At 27.5% G+C, this 13,948-nt stretch overlaps 1 protein-coding gene across 1 annotated transcript in view; it reads right to left on the bottom strand.

Annotated features, from left to right (window-relative positions):
- Positions 1-10,655: 10,655 nt before the first annotated feature.
- The window catches only part of LOC136986362 (uro-adherence factor A-like), a 179,893-nt gene continuing 176,600 nt past the window's right edge, over positions 10,656-13,948 (bottom strand). Inside the window, exon 14 of the mRNA XM_067283882.1 lies at positions 10,656-12,865. Within this exon, the coding sequence (XP_067139983.1) occupies positions 12,814-12,865 (52 nt within the window). The 3' untranslated portion in view covers positions 10,656-12,813. The remainder of the gene's footprint in view (positions 12,866-13,948) is intronic.

Here is a 13,948-nt window from a genome sequence, read left to right as displayed (position 1 = left end):
TTACAAAGTTCATTTTCTAATCCCATCTTTACTTTTGCAAGCACGCCGTACCCGACCTTGAATTGTGGACTGGACTTGTGCACTCTGCTGATGACGTAAGTTTTCCACCCTAGGGCAGTAATTTTCCAAACATAAAACAGACCGGAAACCTTTAACTGATATATTCGCCTTCTCGTTCGAGCTATCGAATATAAATATACAGCTAAAAAAATAATAACAATTTTACACAGACACGCAATACATTTTTACAAGGTTGTATATATATATCGCGTGTAATGTTTAGTTTTCCTGCTGAGCACGATCGATTTTTCGCGTCACAACCACTATAGGAATTAGTATGCAACAGATGGTTGTTTTCCCTGAAATTTCAACTTGTGTATTATATAATTAAAATTTTTATTTTGACTCGAAGGAAATATAAAGAGAAACATAAATGTCATTCTTTTTAATCACCGTTGCTAGTCATACTACAGTGATGATTAGTGACATTGAATACAAAATAAGCGTGCGTATGTGATACATCATGCTGTATGTTCATTTTAAATATATTTTCCACACTTTCTCGAATTATTTTTCAGATTTAAAATCTTTAATCTCTTTGAAAATGACTCACTAACATTGCACTAAAGATATCAGGATCAGTATCTTCAAGGAAAAAAAAAAAGAAATGTGTTAAAATGCAATGTTACATATTAAACTTTTTCTTACTGACATATTTATTAAGTGATTAGTTATTATTTAATGACAGTGTAGACTATTATTTATAAGTAAAATTAAGACAGGTGCATTTTGAGTCGGGTCGACTAAAGAAAAAAGTTGTTCTGTAGTAAACTAATCTTTTGAAACCAGTAAAACTACAATATGTTATATATATAAATACGTATATAAAATTGAAAAGGTTATGTTCTAAGAATTAGTTTTTGGAATATGCCCCAAGCTAATATTCGCGGCACGGTTTAGTTCAAAAGAAAATAATTGAAATGACCTAAGAGAATGGGTTTGCACTAATATTTAAAACTTGTTTAAAATGATATTCCAAAAACAAAATATATATAAAATTTTTTTTTATTCGATAAAATATTTATGTATAAATATATTTTGAGTTTTCAAAATAAATTAATCCCAGAAGAAACTTGCGAAATAATTACCTGTACCTATATAAAGAGTGGAATAATTCATGTGGAGAAAACACGTGGGAAACTGTTTCGAAAATAAAAATTTGTCAACTTCATTAAAAAATGCTATTTATATATAAAAAAAATAATAAATTATACGATGATTCTTATAAAATAGTTTTGTATATAATATAAGAGAATTGTTGAATGGCAAAATTGTAACTAAATAGTATCTAAAGTAGAAATACGAAGATTGAAACTCGATATGTTTAAATTACATATTTATAAAATATCACAACACGTGTTAAGTAATTTGTTATAATAAAAATATTTAATGAGTTTTATGAAAAGATTAATCATGTAGCTCTACTCTAAAAACCGACTTTCCATTTCTATGACGTAAAATTGAACGTATTCTTACGTAGTTCTACGTACAAAAATGGTAAATTTTTTTAATATTATTATTATAAATTAGCGTGCCACTAAAGATTCGATTTTAAAAAACGATTATGATAAATTAGGTCTATCGTTCGTAAAAAGGAAAAAGTTAATGGAAATCTGATGAAATTTAAAATAATAGATCATTTGTAGAATATGTATTTGCGATTTTTATGACAAGAAAGGTCATTCATCTTATAAGCGTACCGAATATGTAATGAAATCACATGCTTATTAATGACGTCACATTGCATCTGGGAAGTAATTCTTGGAAGTGGCTATAAAAATTATCTCTTATAAAAAAAAAATACTCACGAAAGTTTTGTGTGTGAGAAAAAGCTTAGAAATCGATCCATACGTGTAATTTCGATAAAGTTTATAATAATACTATAAAATTTTGGAGGTCAATTGCTATTTAGATCAATCGCCGGGTGAATTTTTCTAGAATACTTTTAAGATATAATCACTATTTAAAAGATAGAAGATAATAAGAAACTCAAAGAGTGTTTGCTTATTATAAAAAGAAATAAATATTTGATGACGAAGACAAACGAGACAAAGCAAAAGTAGGATGATTGAAATGTTTAATTATTTATTTTAAAAAATCTACATATGTAAGACGCAGTTACGAATAAAAGATTTAATTTGCTCACGAACTCAAAAAACTGATGTTTGTTGTTAAACGATGCGGATAAAATCTATTTACATTGACATGACTCCAAATTCTTTACAGTGTAAAAATCACTGACAGCACAAGGTCACTACAGGAATAAGTTCACAGCAAAACTATTTTCCCTTCTCTTTTATAATGCATGCTCTTGCAATTCCAGTATGGAGATCAAACTATCCGTTTCATTTCTCAAAGCCGGCTGCTGAAGACAATGAAAGTAAACCAGTTAAGTTATTATATAACTTAAGTATAAGGAAAAGCAGTTCTGTAAATGTCCCAATTTACTCCATTATTAGTCAAACATACGATATTCTATTGGAAAAAACCTAACTGGATACTGTTCAAACTTCACAGAGGAATTTTCTAAAAATAATTATCCATAAAGTCAAATCATTTTGGAATTTCGAAAACTAAATGTTTATTTTGGCAAGGGGAAAAAAAACACAACAGATTTTCTAGTACGCATATTCAAAAAAGAGCAAACAAGCTCTTTAATATTGTTCTGGATATGATTAAATCCTCTACGAAGTGACAGTATATACTATTTGTTTTATATATTTCTTGGTAAAGAAATATAGAATGTTTATAAATAGCTTCCGTAACGTCATAACAGTTTGTTTTTTGTTAAAGAAGGAAAATACCGCGTTTTAATTGCGCTGACGTCAACGATCGAGACTATTAATAAATCAAAATTATAAATAAATAGCATCATCTGATACTTTCGTTACAAATTTTTTATTATTTTTATCAACAAACGAACTGTATTTATTTTGCCAAATTGTTATACATTGACAATTTGATTCCGTAATTTATTCTGATTCAAAATGAAGCTACTTTAGGTCTATTCACACTAATTTCTAAATATAGTTTTAAACCCTACATGAGCCAAAAAAATGTAGGCTATAAATCTATTTAAATCACATTAAATGTTACCTCACAGATTGAGAGACAAGAAAAGGGTTAACTCAATGGAAGGAAGTCGCGGAATTTAATATTTACATGAATCATTCCGAATCTTTCCGTTGATAAGATAAAAATATATACTACAAAGCTGCGTAGTTTAGCGTTAAAATGAAATTTTTTCGCAATAATCTTGATATTTTTATTGTTTGAAATAATTATTCTAACACTTTTATTGTTTATTATTAATTAATTAAACTAAAATATGGGCTGCTGCTTACGTAAGACTAAATCAGACAGGTAAGTTTTCCTAATAAATTTTATATAAAAAGTTATAATGAAAATGCAATATGGAATTTTTAATTAACTGAAAAGAAAAAAAACTGTACGTTCCGATTCTGTCAATTGCAGATCCAAAGGATTCTTTGGTCGTACGAAATCAAATGAAGTACATTCACCTGAACATTCAAACTCTTCGAATGGATGCTGCTGTTATTCTAAAAATAAAAAAGAAAATGTATCATCAAGTCCTGATTCTTTGAATGATAAATCTACTGATTGCCATGGTCGAAAGAAAATGACCGATTTATCTGTCAGTTCTTATTGTTATGACAAATCTTCCGACCAATCCATGAAACAACGGGAGGAAGCTTTATTTGTAAATTATGAATCTTCAAATGATAAATCTAGTGGATGCTGTGGTCGCACAAAAAACAAAATAAAAAATTTGTTTGTAAATAATGATTCTTCGAATGCTGCTACATATGATAAAAGTAATCGTACTAAAAAAAATGTAAAATTGTGCGACATATGCTGCAGGTGCTGTAAGCATCATAAAGAGGAAACAAGATTAAGTATTATTACTCCTTCTAAATATTATAAACTGAGAAGAGAAATTGATGAAAAGTATTACGGACTAAATAAAAACAGGATTATCAATAACTAACCCATTTAAAATAAATGTAAACGATGAAGTGAAATAATATCAGATTATTGTTTTAACCCAATATACACAGTGTATCTGAATAAATATTACATCTTTCCTGTGAACTTTTTAAAATAATTTGAGAAGTAAAATAGTAATAATTTTGATATTCGAAATTATTTATTTATATAAAAAAAACACAGAAAAAAAAATTGATTTATGCTTCGAGTCTAGACAAGATGCTAGACACTAGCAGGTCTACACAATAATTCATTAATACATTCATAAATACCAGAGAATCTACATATATAGAGTAACACAATACATTAGACTTAGGAGGAGCTGGGTAAAAAATATATTTATTTTAATTATATTAATTTATATTTAAGTTATACACAATATTCTGCTTTATTAACATATTCCAATTCTATCTAAATTGGAGGGGTTAAACCCTCAAAATCCCATGACGTTGCACGAAACTTTTATATATTTAAATGTATCTCCAAGATACTTTTTAAAATAAATGTAATAAAATGTTAACCATTGCTAATATAGTGAAATATGCAAAAGCAAGCGTATTTTTTATTTTAATTGTAATTTGCCTAATTATGTTATGAACTAATTATGTCTAATGTGTTTATTTTAATATTTCTCTTGGATTACAGTGTAAATTGAAGGTGCTGACATAATATTTCTATTATTAATTTTTTGTGAACAAATTCCATGTTCTACAGGTGAAAAGATAAACCTTATATAATACAGTATATTTTAAACATACTTTTTAATTTTAATTTAGAAATAAAAGATTGCAAATCAGCATTATTCATTGCGACATTTGTTATAGAGACACAAGTTAACTCGTGTCTCTATTATGCAACATAAGTGATATGAAAAATATTTTCAAAAATTTCCTAATAAATATTTTAAAATTTAATCTTGTATTTTTTAATTTTTATTTAAAAACATGTAAATCGTAATATAGTATATTATATAAAAATTATAAATACAATATTTATGGATGAATGAAATTATGGAGTAAAATTGAAATTTAGTTAAGTGACTTCATTAATAGAGTTTTATTAATAAAACACGTGCTTTTCGCTTTATTGCTTTGTAATTATGGATCAGAATTTAAGTTATAATTATAAAAGAATAAGACATTTTTTCCATTAAGTTTTAAAGAAATGTGTTCAATGTCTTCTTCAATGTCGTTCCAGCATCCTGTTGAATTTTAAACTAAACAATCATCCTTTTATTGTATATTTCGACATGAAGGTAATATAAGTTAATATTTTTTTCTTATATTTTGCAACTAACAAAAAGTTTAATGATTATAATTGGCAATTTGACATATTTGCATTTTATATAATAACAAATTACATTTTTTTCTTCTTTTTATTGATAGACTTAACCACACAAAGAACATTCATAATTAAAATTTCGAGTGTTTTCCTAGGAAAAAATATATCTAAATATTTCCAAAATTAGCCATTTGAAAAATGTGACTGTAAATAAGAGAATTATATAATTATAAAATTACATAATTCTCTTCAATTATAAAATAAATTTAACAAGGAAAAAATGGCTCTGTATTCAGCAACATTGTTAAAACGTCATTAAATTTAGCAGTACGTTATCCAAATAAAATCTCCATTATTATGAATGATCATTACAGATCACAGCATCGTTATCTTCGAAATTATCACAGAACATGTACAGATTTGTAATAAGTTCCAAATGGCAAATTAAATCCAGCTTTAGATAATACAGACTGCTCTTAAGACAAATATTCCGATAAGATTTCCCTCATCGAAATAACTTCCTTAACCTTAATTCTCATTGTGCCAGAACTGAATTAATTTTATTAAAGTAATCTAAATAAAAGAACATAAAGACAGGGGTATTGCATATATTATATTTTATATATTCTATTTTAAATTGAATTCCAAATTGAAATGGGATTCAATTTGGAACAGAATTTGTTGGCTGCATAATATTAGTTCTGGATATAGATAAAATCGTTAATATACATTATAGATGAAGCCAATAAACTTAGATATATGGATGGACAGACTATAGTTATAATATCGGCGCAAATTGAATATAATAAGCGTATCTTAATTCAGAATAGAAGTATAATTTGTTCATCTATTTCAGAATATTTCCTTATTTTTTCCACTTCTTGAATTTCAGTGCGAGGCACCATCATATTAAGATTATATATGGAAGACCTAACCGGAAGTATCAATAGAATCAGATAGCTTAGCGAAGAACAACGGACTATCCATGATAATTCATGAAGATCTAGATCTGATTCGAATCCGAATATACATAGGGATCATTCAAATACGACGTCCATACTGGGAAGAGGGATATTTAAAATTTTTATGACGGGTTAGATGTGTTTGTAGAATGATGATGTCTTAAAGATTCACAAAAGTTTTACTATTTGAAATAGTTTACCAAAATCATTATGCAATAGTAATTTGAACAATATTTAATTAAATAAGCAATAAGTTCTTGCTTATTTAATTAAATAGTTGCACTTTAGTAGAAACACTGTAAATCTGCAAACTAGGAAACAGTCTAGATTTTCTAATATGAAAAGACAATGGCAACAATTTAGCTTATACAGATACAAATTACAGATAAAGACAGCATTGAAAGATAACGATATATAGGCTAACACATTGTCTTTAGTATACGAGTTAGTACAAGATCATCAAATTCTCCTGTGGTAAATCATGAATTTTTTTATTGCCTGTTTTTTAAATTAGCATCGCTTTGCGGAAAATATGAATAAATGAATGAATTGTAAACCTGCTTTACAAAATGGTTTGATTTTAATGTAAGGGATGGCAGATCAAATGTAACATCAGCAAGGGGAAGTGTCTAAAACTTGGTGACAAAATATGAGAGGGAGGGATACGTAATCAAAAAGCACCTAAAATTGGTGACATCATATTTGAATGATCCATAGCGATGATGATTACATTTTAACAGTCATCTCATATATTCCACTTTTTGAATGTATGCCTAATATACCTACACTAACTTTGTAGTAAATAATGAAACAAAACCAGATTTTTTTTTTTGCATTTTTTGACGTTTCAAAGTCCCGAGTCCAAAAATGTAAAAATATTGGGGGCTTCTGGCGGGTTGCATATATTTTTTCCTTACGAAGTTGTAGAGTAAGCCTGCAGAGTACCAACATACTCCATTACCACCAGTACTCTAGATACAGTACAGTACAAAAATAATACATGCTAATGATATGCAAACTAGTAATATGTAGTTTATTCTCATCTTTTCACTGGTCCAGTTTACTTTGAATATTCTTCGTCACGAATATCAGTTTAGCCTAATTAGAGTTATATAATGGTACGAAACAGAAAATAAGAAAGATAAAATTACGTTATCAAACCCCGGGGGCCACATATTAGGACCTCGCGTGCTCATGACTGATGTAAATCTTCCGCAATCAATAGCGGACCCAGAAATCTTAGAGGAGGGGTGAAGAAAGGAAACAATAAGATTTACAAAATATTTTACAACCTGAAATAACCGTCTTTAACTCGGGAAAACACTCAGAAAGAGTGCAGTTGAACCCCGCGCATTTCCTAAATCCTTCCTCGTCCGCAACCTATAATCAAAAATTTTGAAAATAGCGAACAAAGTGAGATAATAATAATCACGAAAATTATTACACTATTCATAACAGAGCTCTTTTCTGAATGGATTTCATCATGCGATTATAAAAATTATCATTTATCACTACTTTTCACTAGTTATATTTTTTATAAATATGCAACATATCAGCAATCTTCTAGCATGTAAATCATGAATTAATATTGCTTATATTTCTTTCTTTTCCATTATTAACATGCCAATTATATGCAAGATTATTATATATTATAATGTATATATGTGGATTATTTAAGATGCATTACTTAAACGTTTTAAAAGAAAATTTCGACATTTCTAAGAATTAGAAAAATTATAATCACTATTCTTTATGTCTCTTGTAAAATACGTCAACTTTTGATGATGATATGAATTGGATGGGGCCTGAGCTTGTGGACCTCAGGCTCCATCCAGTAATTTGTGCTCACAAAATGATTCATTTTTGTAATTTATTGTAATTTGCGTGGCGTACTTCAATATTATTATCCTGCCGTTTTTTTTTTTTTTGAATCACGTGGCTATTTTGAATGTGCACGAGGTCTATGCTAAAAATTTGGACATGGAAGAAGTTTGATGAATTTAAAGAAATAAGTGCAGTTAGATTTAAGATTGCCTGTATCTGTTTCTCATCCGCGTCATGTTGCAAACGTGTTTCGCTTGTTAGAAACACGACACGCTCTTTAACTCTTTAATGATGAATGATCTTTCTTTAATACGTTAGTAATGGTTTTATAGTTTTAATACCCTAGTTTAGTAAAAAGGTAGGCCTATATATGTTACAAGTACATTTTAATTTGTGAAACATTTCTTTAATGTTCCACATTGTTTTAGTGGAGATTTAAAATCGTACTAACTGTTGTTACTAAAACACCCGAATATCTCGGTGTTTAGGCAATTATATTTCGCGACTTAATCTATGATAAATATTTCTACGTATAAGCGAATGTATATTATTAACACCGGATCCGACTGATTTATATCTATTTTCATTCAAATTTTATTGTCAGTTTAGTCCTACTTTCAGTCCACTCTCAATACCATGTTTATTTAAAAAGTTGGCACGAATGAATCTGAGCCTGTAACTCCTGTAACTAAAATTTAATTACTGATTTTTGGTACTTTTAGTCTCGAAACATCAATCAAGTCGTTCTAAAACTAGACCTATTGAAATATAGAAAACTAAAGTGCAATTCAGATATTTTTCTTATAAAATAGTTTCATTTATTTATGATCAGACAGGCTTCATCATTAATAAATATGACATTGGGAATTATGGCATAAGAATGCGATTAAACACAAATTTATATAATAATTTTTTTAAGTTAATTGACTTACATTCAGTGAACTGAAAACATGAGGTAGGCCTATATATAGACGAATATACTATCAAGAACGGTGGCACGCGATTTTGAGCAGTGTGCAGGTATCTATTATAATTTTCGGGTGTAACGATATGAATATCCTATACGTAACCTTTGTTTACGGATCTCGCAGATGAATTAGATCAATGCTGACTGATCAAATATTAGATAAAATCCATAATGGAACATGATATAGTCATAGTTTTTAAATGCATATACTGTATATATATAAATTTTTAAGGTCAACGTATTTCCTATTTCTTTTAATCGATTATCCTTCATCTCAACTAATAACCAGTCTTGACATTATCTTTACATTTTCAATTAAACTTTTCCAGTAGTTCAAATAGGTTATTGTACAGTTTAAATGCCGAAAAATATTTCATAGGCTCGCTAATTGTTTACACACAATTGACAAGTTTTAGTAAATTATTTTGTGATGTAAAAATAAATTTCGTATTGAATTGTTTACCATTAATCTATTATACAGCAGTTTCAATAATATCTATACCAGTTATTTATTTATTTATACACGTTCGTCAACGATTGTATGAAAAGTAAAGGTTGTTCGTTTATATTGTATATGACGTTAACTCAGAAGTAATATTATGAATGACGTCAGTCATGAAATATAAATATGCTGCGTTGAAAGTTATTGACACAACTTGCAATTTTTCATATAAACAATATGTTTTATATATATGAATATAAATGTTTTAAATTAAAATAATGTAAAATGTGATTCTATAATAAAGTTTTGATGCTGTTTTGTCTACTGCCCACACAGAAATGCGATACGTTTACCTTAATATCCTCGTTCAACGACCGATTTTTTAAAGCAAATTATGAAGGATTACTTAAGACATTTTATTATCTAATAACTTTATAGCAACAGCGTGTATATATATAATATTTCCTGAAAATATAATAGCCTCTCTGGATTACAAATACAATCTTTCAACAGTTTAAATTTGCAATATCAACGTTCAGAATTGCAAAATTTGAAAAACCTGTACAGTTGTACAATTTACTAAAAAATTATTTTCATATTTTAAATTCATATAGGAAATAAAATTTAATTTCTTCATTGCATTTATTTTATTGCTACATTAGAGAAATGTTGTCTGCTATTTAATTTAAGAAATTTTATAATTTGTGTTGCATGATAAAAGGAATTTATTTTGTAAATAATGAAAAGGTTAAAGATATTTATTTACAACTGTTTATTTATTTATTTGCTAATACAATAACTAAATATCTATATCAATTCAAATTTTGTAATATTTAAATAAATCTAAAATAAAACATTTATAACTCTCAATTTCTAACAAAAAAAAATAATTTCATTTTAAATCTTTCATAATTAATGATACAGTATTTCACAATCTATATCTTAAAGCTATTGAATTGTTCTTTCACCAAATTTTATTTACCTTTAAAGTAATGCATCAGTTTATTTCGAAAAGTTGCATTTATAATTAAAACTTTTAATCCATATTCTAAATTGCAACTATAAAGATTTTATAAATTAAATCTTTAACAAGCAAAATCATTTTGAGGGCAAAGAACTGAAATAAAAATAAAACAGAAAACATATTCTATACTAAATATCTGATATAATTAAATAAAAATGCAATACCTGTCAGATTGTCTTTTATTAATGTATAAGTTACATTTTGTAACATAAAAAGTAATCATACAAAATAAAATAAAATGAATTAAAGTGATACTCATGTCTTCTTATTACAAGTCATATCATCGTATTGAATGTTTTTAAAAATTTATTAGAAAGAAAAGACATTTAAAACAGCTTAAATAGCACAATTGTACATCTCTTTACAAATGTCACCATCTTGACAATTTACAAGACAAATATGCATTGGACATATTCAATAATGGTTTGGGTATCCATCATTGAGCAATATTTGAATATCCGACCAAAACAATTCAATTATGCAGTTTGATTAAATTTTCAAAGGAGAATAAAGTTTTAAAATTTATTTATTTGTTTTTTTTTTAATAATTACGAAATTTATTTTATTTTATTTAATAAGCTTAGAAATTATAATCGTGATAAATTTTAACAATATTAATTTTTCTTAACAATTTGAATGGTCTTTACATGCAGCATATGCTTGTTAACTCAAAAAATTTTAAACAAAACAAAACAAATATTGATATTTATTTTTTACTATCACAGTGTTAATTACTAATAAAAGTAGATATAAATTTAGATTAAAAATCATTCTTAGAATATTGTTAAATTATTATATTCATTAAATTTTATAGTTTTGTATTATATGTATTTAGAAGTTAACTAAAAACTTGTAGTTTAATAATAAATTAACCATGAAAAATGGTTTATAGTTTTATTTATAAAAAATCATTTATTAGGATTGTGATGATCATCCATGTGCCCACATGAGAGAAGGAAACATTTCTGGTTAAAAATCATATTATTAACATAATAAAATAAATTTTTAATTAATTCATTTGCATAAGAATTCCACTTGAAGATCAGTTATATTTACAGCAGAATATTATACAATATATTACAGATTACTAAAGAGATTATAAAATCTGATTTTTACTAAATTCTGAAAAAAGAATAAATAAAAAACAAATCACTAAACTGATTTCTAAATAGAATATTTCTATTATTATTCAGTTGAATAATAAATTATAAAATAATTAATTTTAAAATAGCTAATAATTATATAAATATATAAAAAATCGATTCTTATTGTTAATATAGTATTATTACTAAACAATTTTTGTAATTTACAAAGTTTGACCATTACATTTTTTTTTATATTTTTTCAAGTAAAATAAATATTGGTCATTTATAACAAGGACTTTGCTTTGTGGAAGACATCATGTGGGCACAATGGAATATAGTTACTTTACATTAGTTTGAAGATATGTGAATTTGTATAAATGATGGAATGTCTTTCTATGAATTTATGATAATAGAGCAAAAATAAATAAATGAAAATAATATAATTGAATATTATGATAGTTACAAGTATAGATATGTCAGGAAAGTGATTTTAAGAGAAAATTAGAAAAAAAACAAAAATATTAATTTATAATATTGGCACTATTTATGTTACAAATTGTAACACATTAAAATGCAAGCAGAAATTACTATTTAAATGAAAGTTTTAAAATTATTTTTGAATTTATATTTTTTTCTTTCTCTAACAGTAAAGTTCATAACAAAGAAGTTTTTAATATTGAATTGCAAAGAAAGAATTTTCATCTACTTCATTTCACATTCAGTATTTTTAAGAAATGATGGATCTACACTTACATGATAAAATTGGCAAAAAATTCTGAAAAGGTATGAAGAAGATTAAAAACTATGGCAGTACTGACTGGATGAAAAATCTGAATTTTTTTTATAAAGTTCTTTTGCATTCATTCATTCACTCATTGTTCTAATGGGAATGTGGCACTGTCAAATAATATGAAACACATTCATTCCAGCATAATTAATAGTTGTCATCAGCACCTTATGTTTTATAAAACTTTCTGCACATCATTCTGTTGCTAAGAATGCTTACTGCCCTACATAGTAGGGAAACCATTCATTTTTGGCACTTTACTGAACAAATTGATCCACTTTTCCAATATTGTCAATAGATTGGTCATACTACAGATTGCTATTTGACAATATTCTTTGAGAGAAATATCAGGAATTTCTTTCAATTCTCTTTATTAACCTACTTTTATCCATCTGTCAATTGAATATTCAAATGCAGCTAACCATCTAAAATAAAAATACAAAATAAGATGATATTAGACTATAATCAAATTACAAAAACACAAAAATATAGAAAATATAAAATATAACTATATTGATAATTTCATTTGCTAATTTATAAAGCATTATAATAGATTAATAGAAAACATATAGTATAAAGGAAAAAACACTGGAGTGAAACTAAATTAAATTGAACAACTGAAGTGCCTTTGACCGATGTGCTTCTTCTCTCTCTCTCTCTGTAAATCGCAAACATTTTCGAACCTCGTTGGGTTCTTCCTCAGGCGTGACGGAATTCTGTTCTACAAATTTAAATATCCCATTGAAGTTGACCGTTGATTTAGAATAAACTGCATTCTGGAACACTGTCGCATGTAGCCGATGTCGTCATATTAGACTTGCGCGATGAGAGTATAGTGCTACTTCAGTGATCTGTTAAGAAAGGCTTCCCAAGCTGATGATAAGTTGACTTCCTTTTTAAAATTGATACAGTGTGTATTGCTGCGGATGTTGAGTAAGATGTATACAGCTTCGAGCCATTTGAGGTGATCTTGTTGAAACGTGGAGTGAATAATTTCGGCACGGGAGAAAAGAGGCTCTATCTCTGGGTTGGATGAATAGACTGCTACGGCGGTATTTTGTATATGGTATAATATGTCCACTTTGTGCTCATTAATCCTCGTTTGTATGTTGCGTTTGGTGGATCCGATGTAGATGGCTTCGCTGTTATCTCTGTCGTCGGCAATGGGTACAGAGTATATTCCTGAAAGTCTGTTTCTATCCAGAGCGTCTTTTCCGTTCCTAAGCTACTCGAAAATAGTTGGGCATCTCCTGAAAGCTAAGTGGATATCCTTTTTCTTTGCTATTTGGTAGTATATGGACTTCAGTGCCAGATTGTAGGTGATTGGTACATATTTAGGTGGGGAACTTCTATCAAATATCCTTTTATCAAACTCCCACCAGTCTTTTGCGCAATAAGGGATACACTCATGCACATCACTCAAGACAGCACGTTACAACCTAACATCCTAGAAATGGCACACCTGATCTGCTTTAACTCGTTCTTTAAATTCAACGGAACTACTTACT

The sequence above is a fragment of the Centruroides vittatus genome, unplaced genomic scaffold (genome assembly GCF_030686945.1).
Source record: "Centruroides vittatus isolate TY-2023 unplaced genomic scaffold, ASM3068694v2 scaffold_1015, whole genome shotgun sequence".
Classification (NCBI taxonomy): domain Eukaryota; kingdom Metazoa; phylum Arthropoda; class Arachnida; order Scorpiones; family Buthidae; genus Centruroides; species Centruroides vittatus.
The sequence above is the reverse complement of the archived record's forward strand: the minus strand, read 5'-3'. Positions and strand labels throughout refer to the sequence as shown.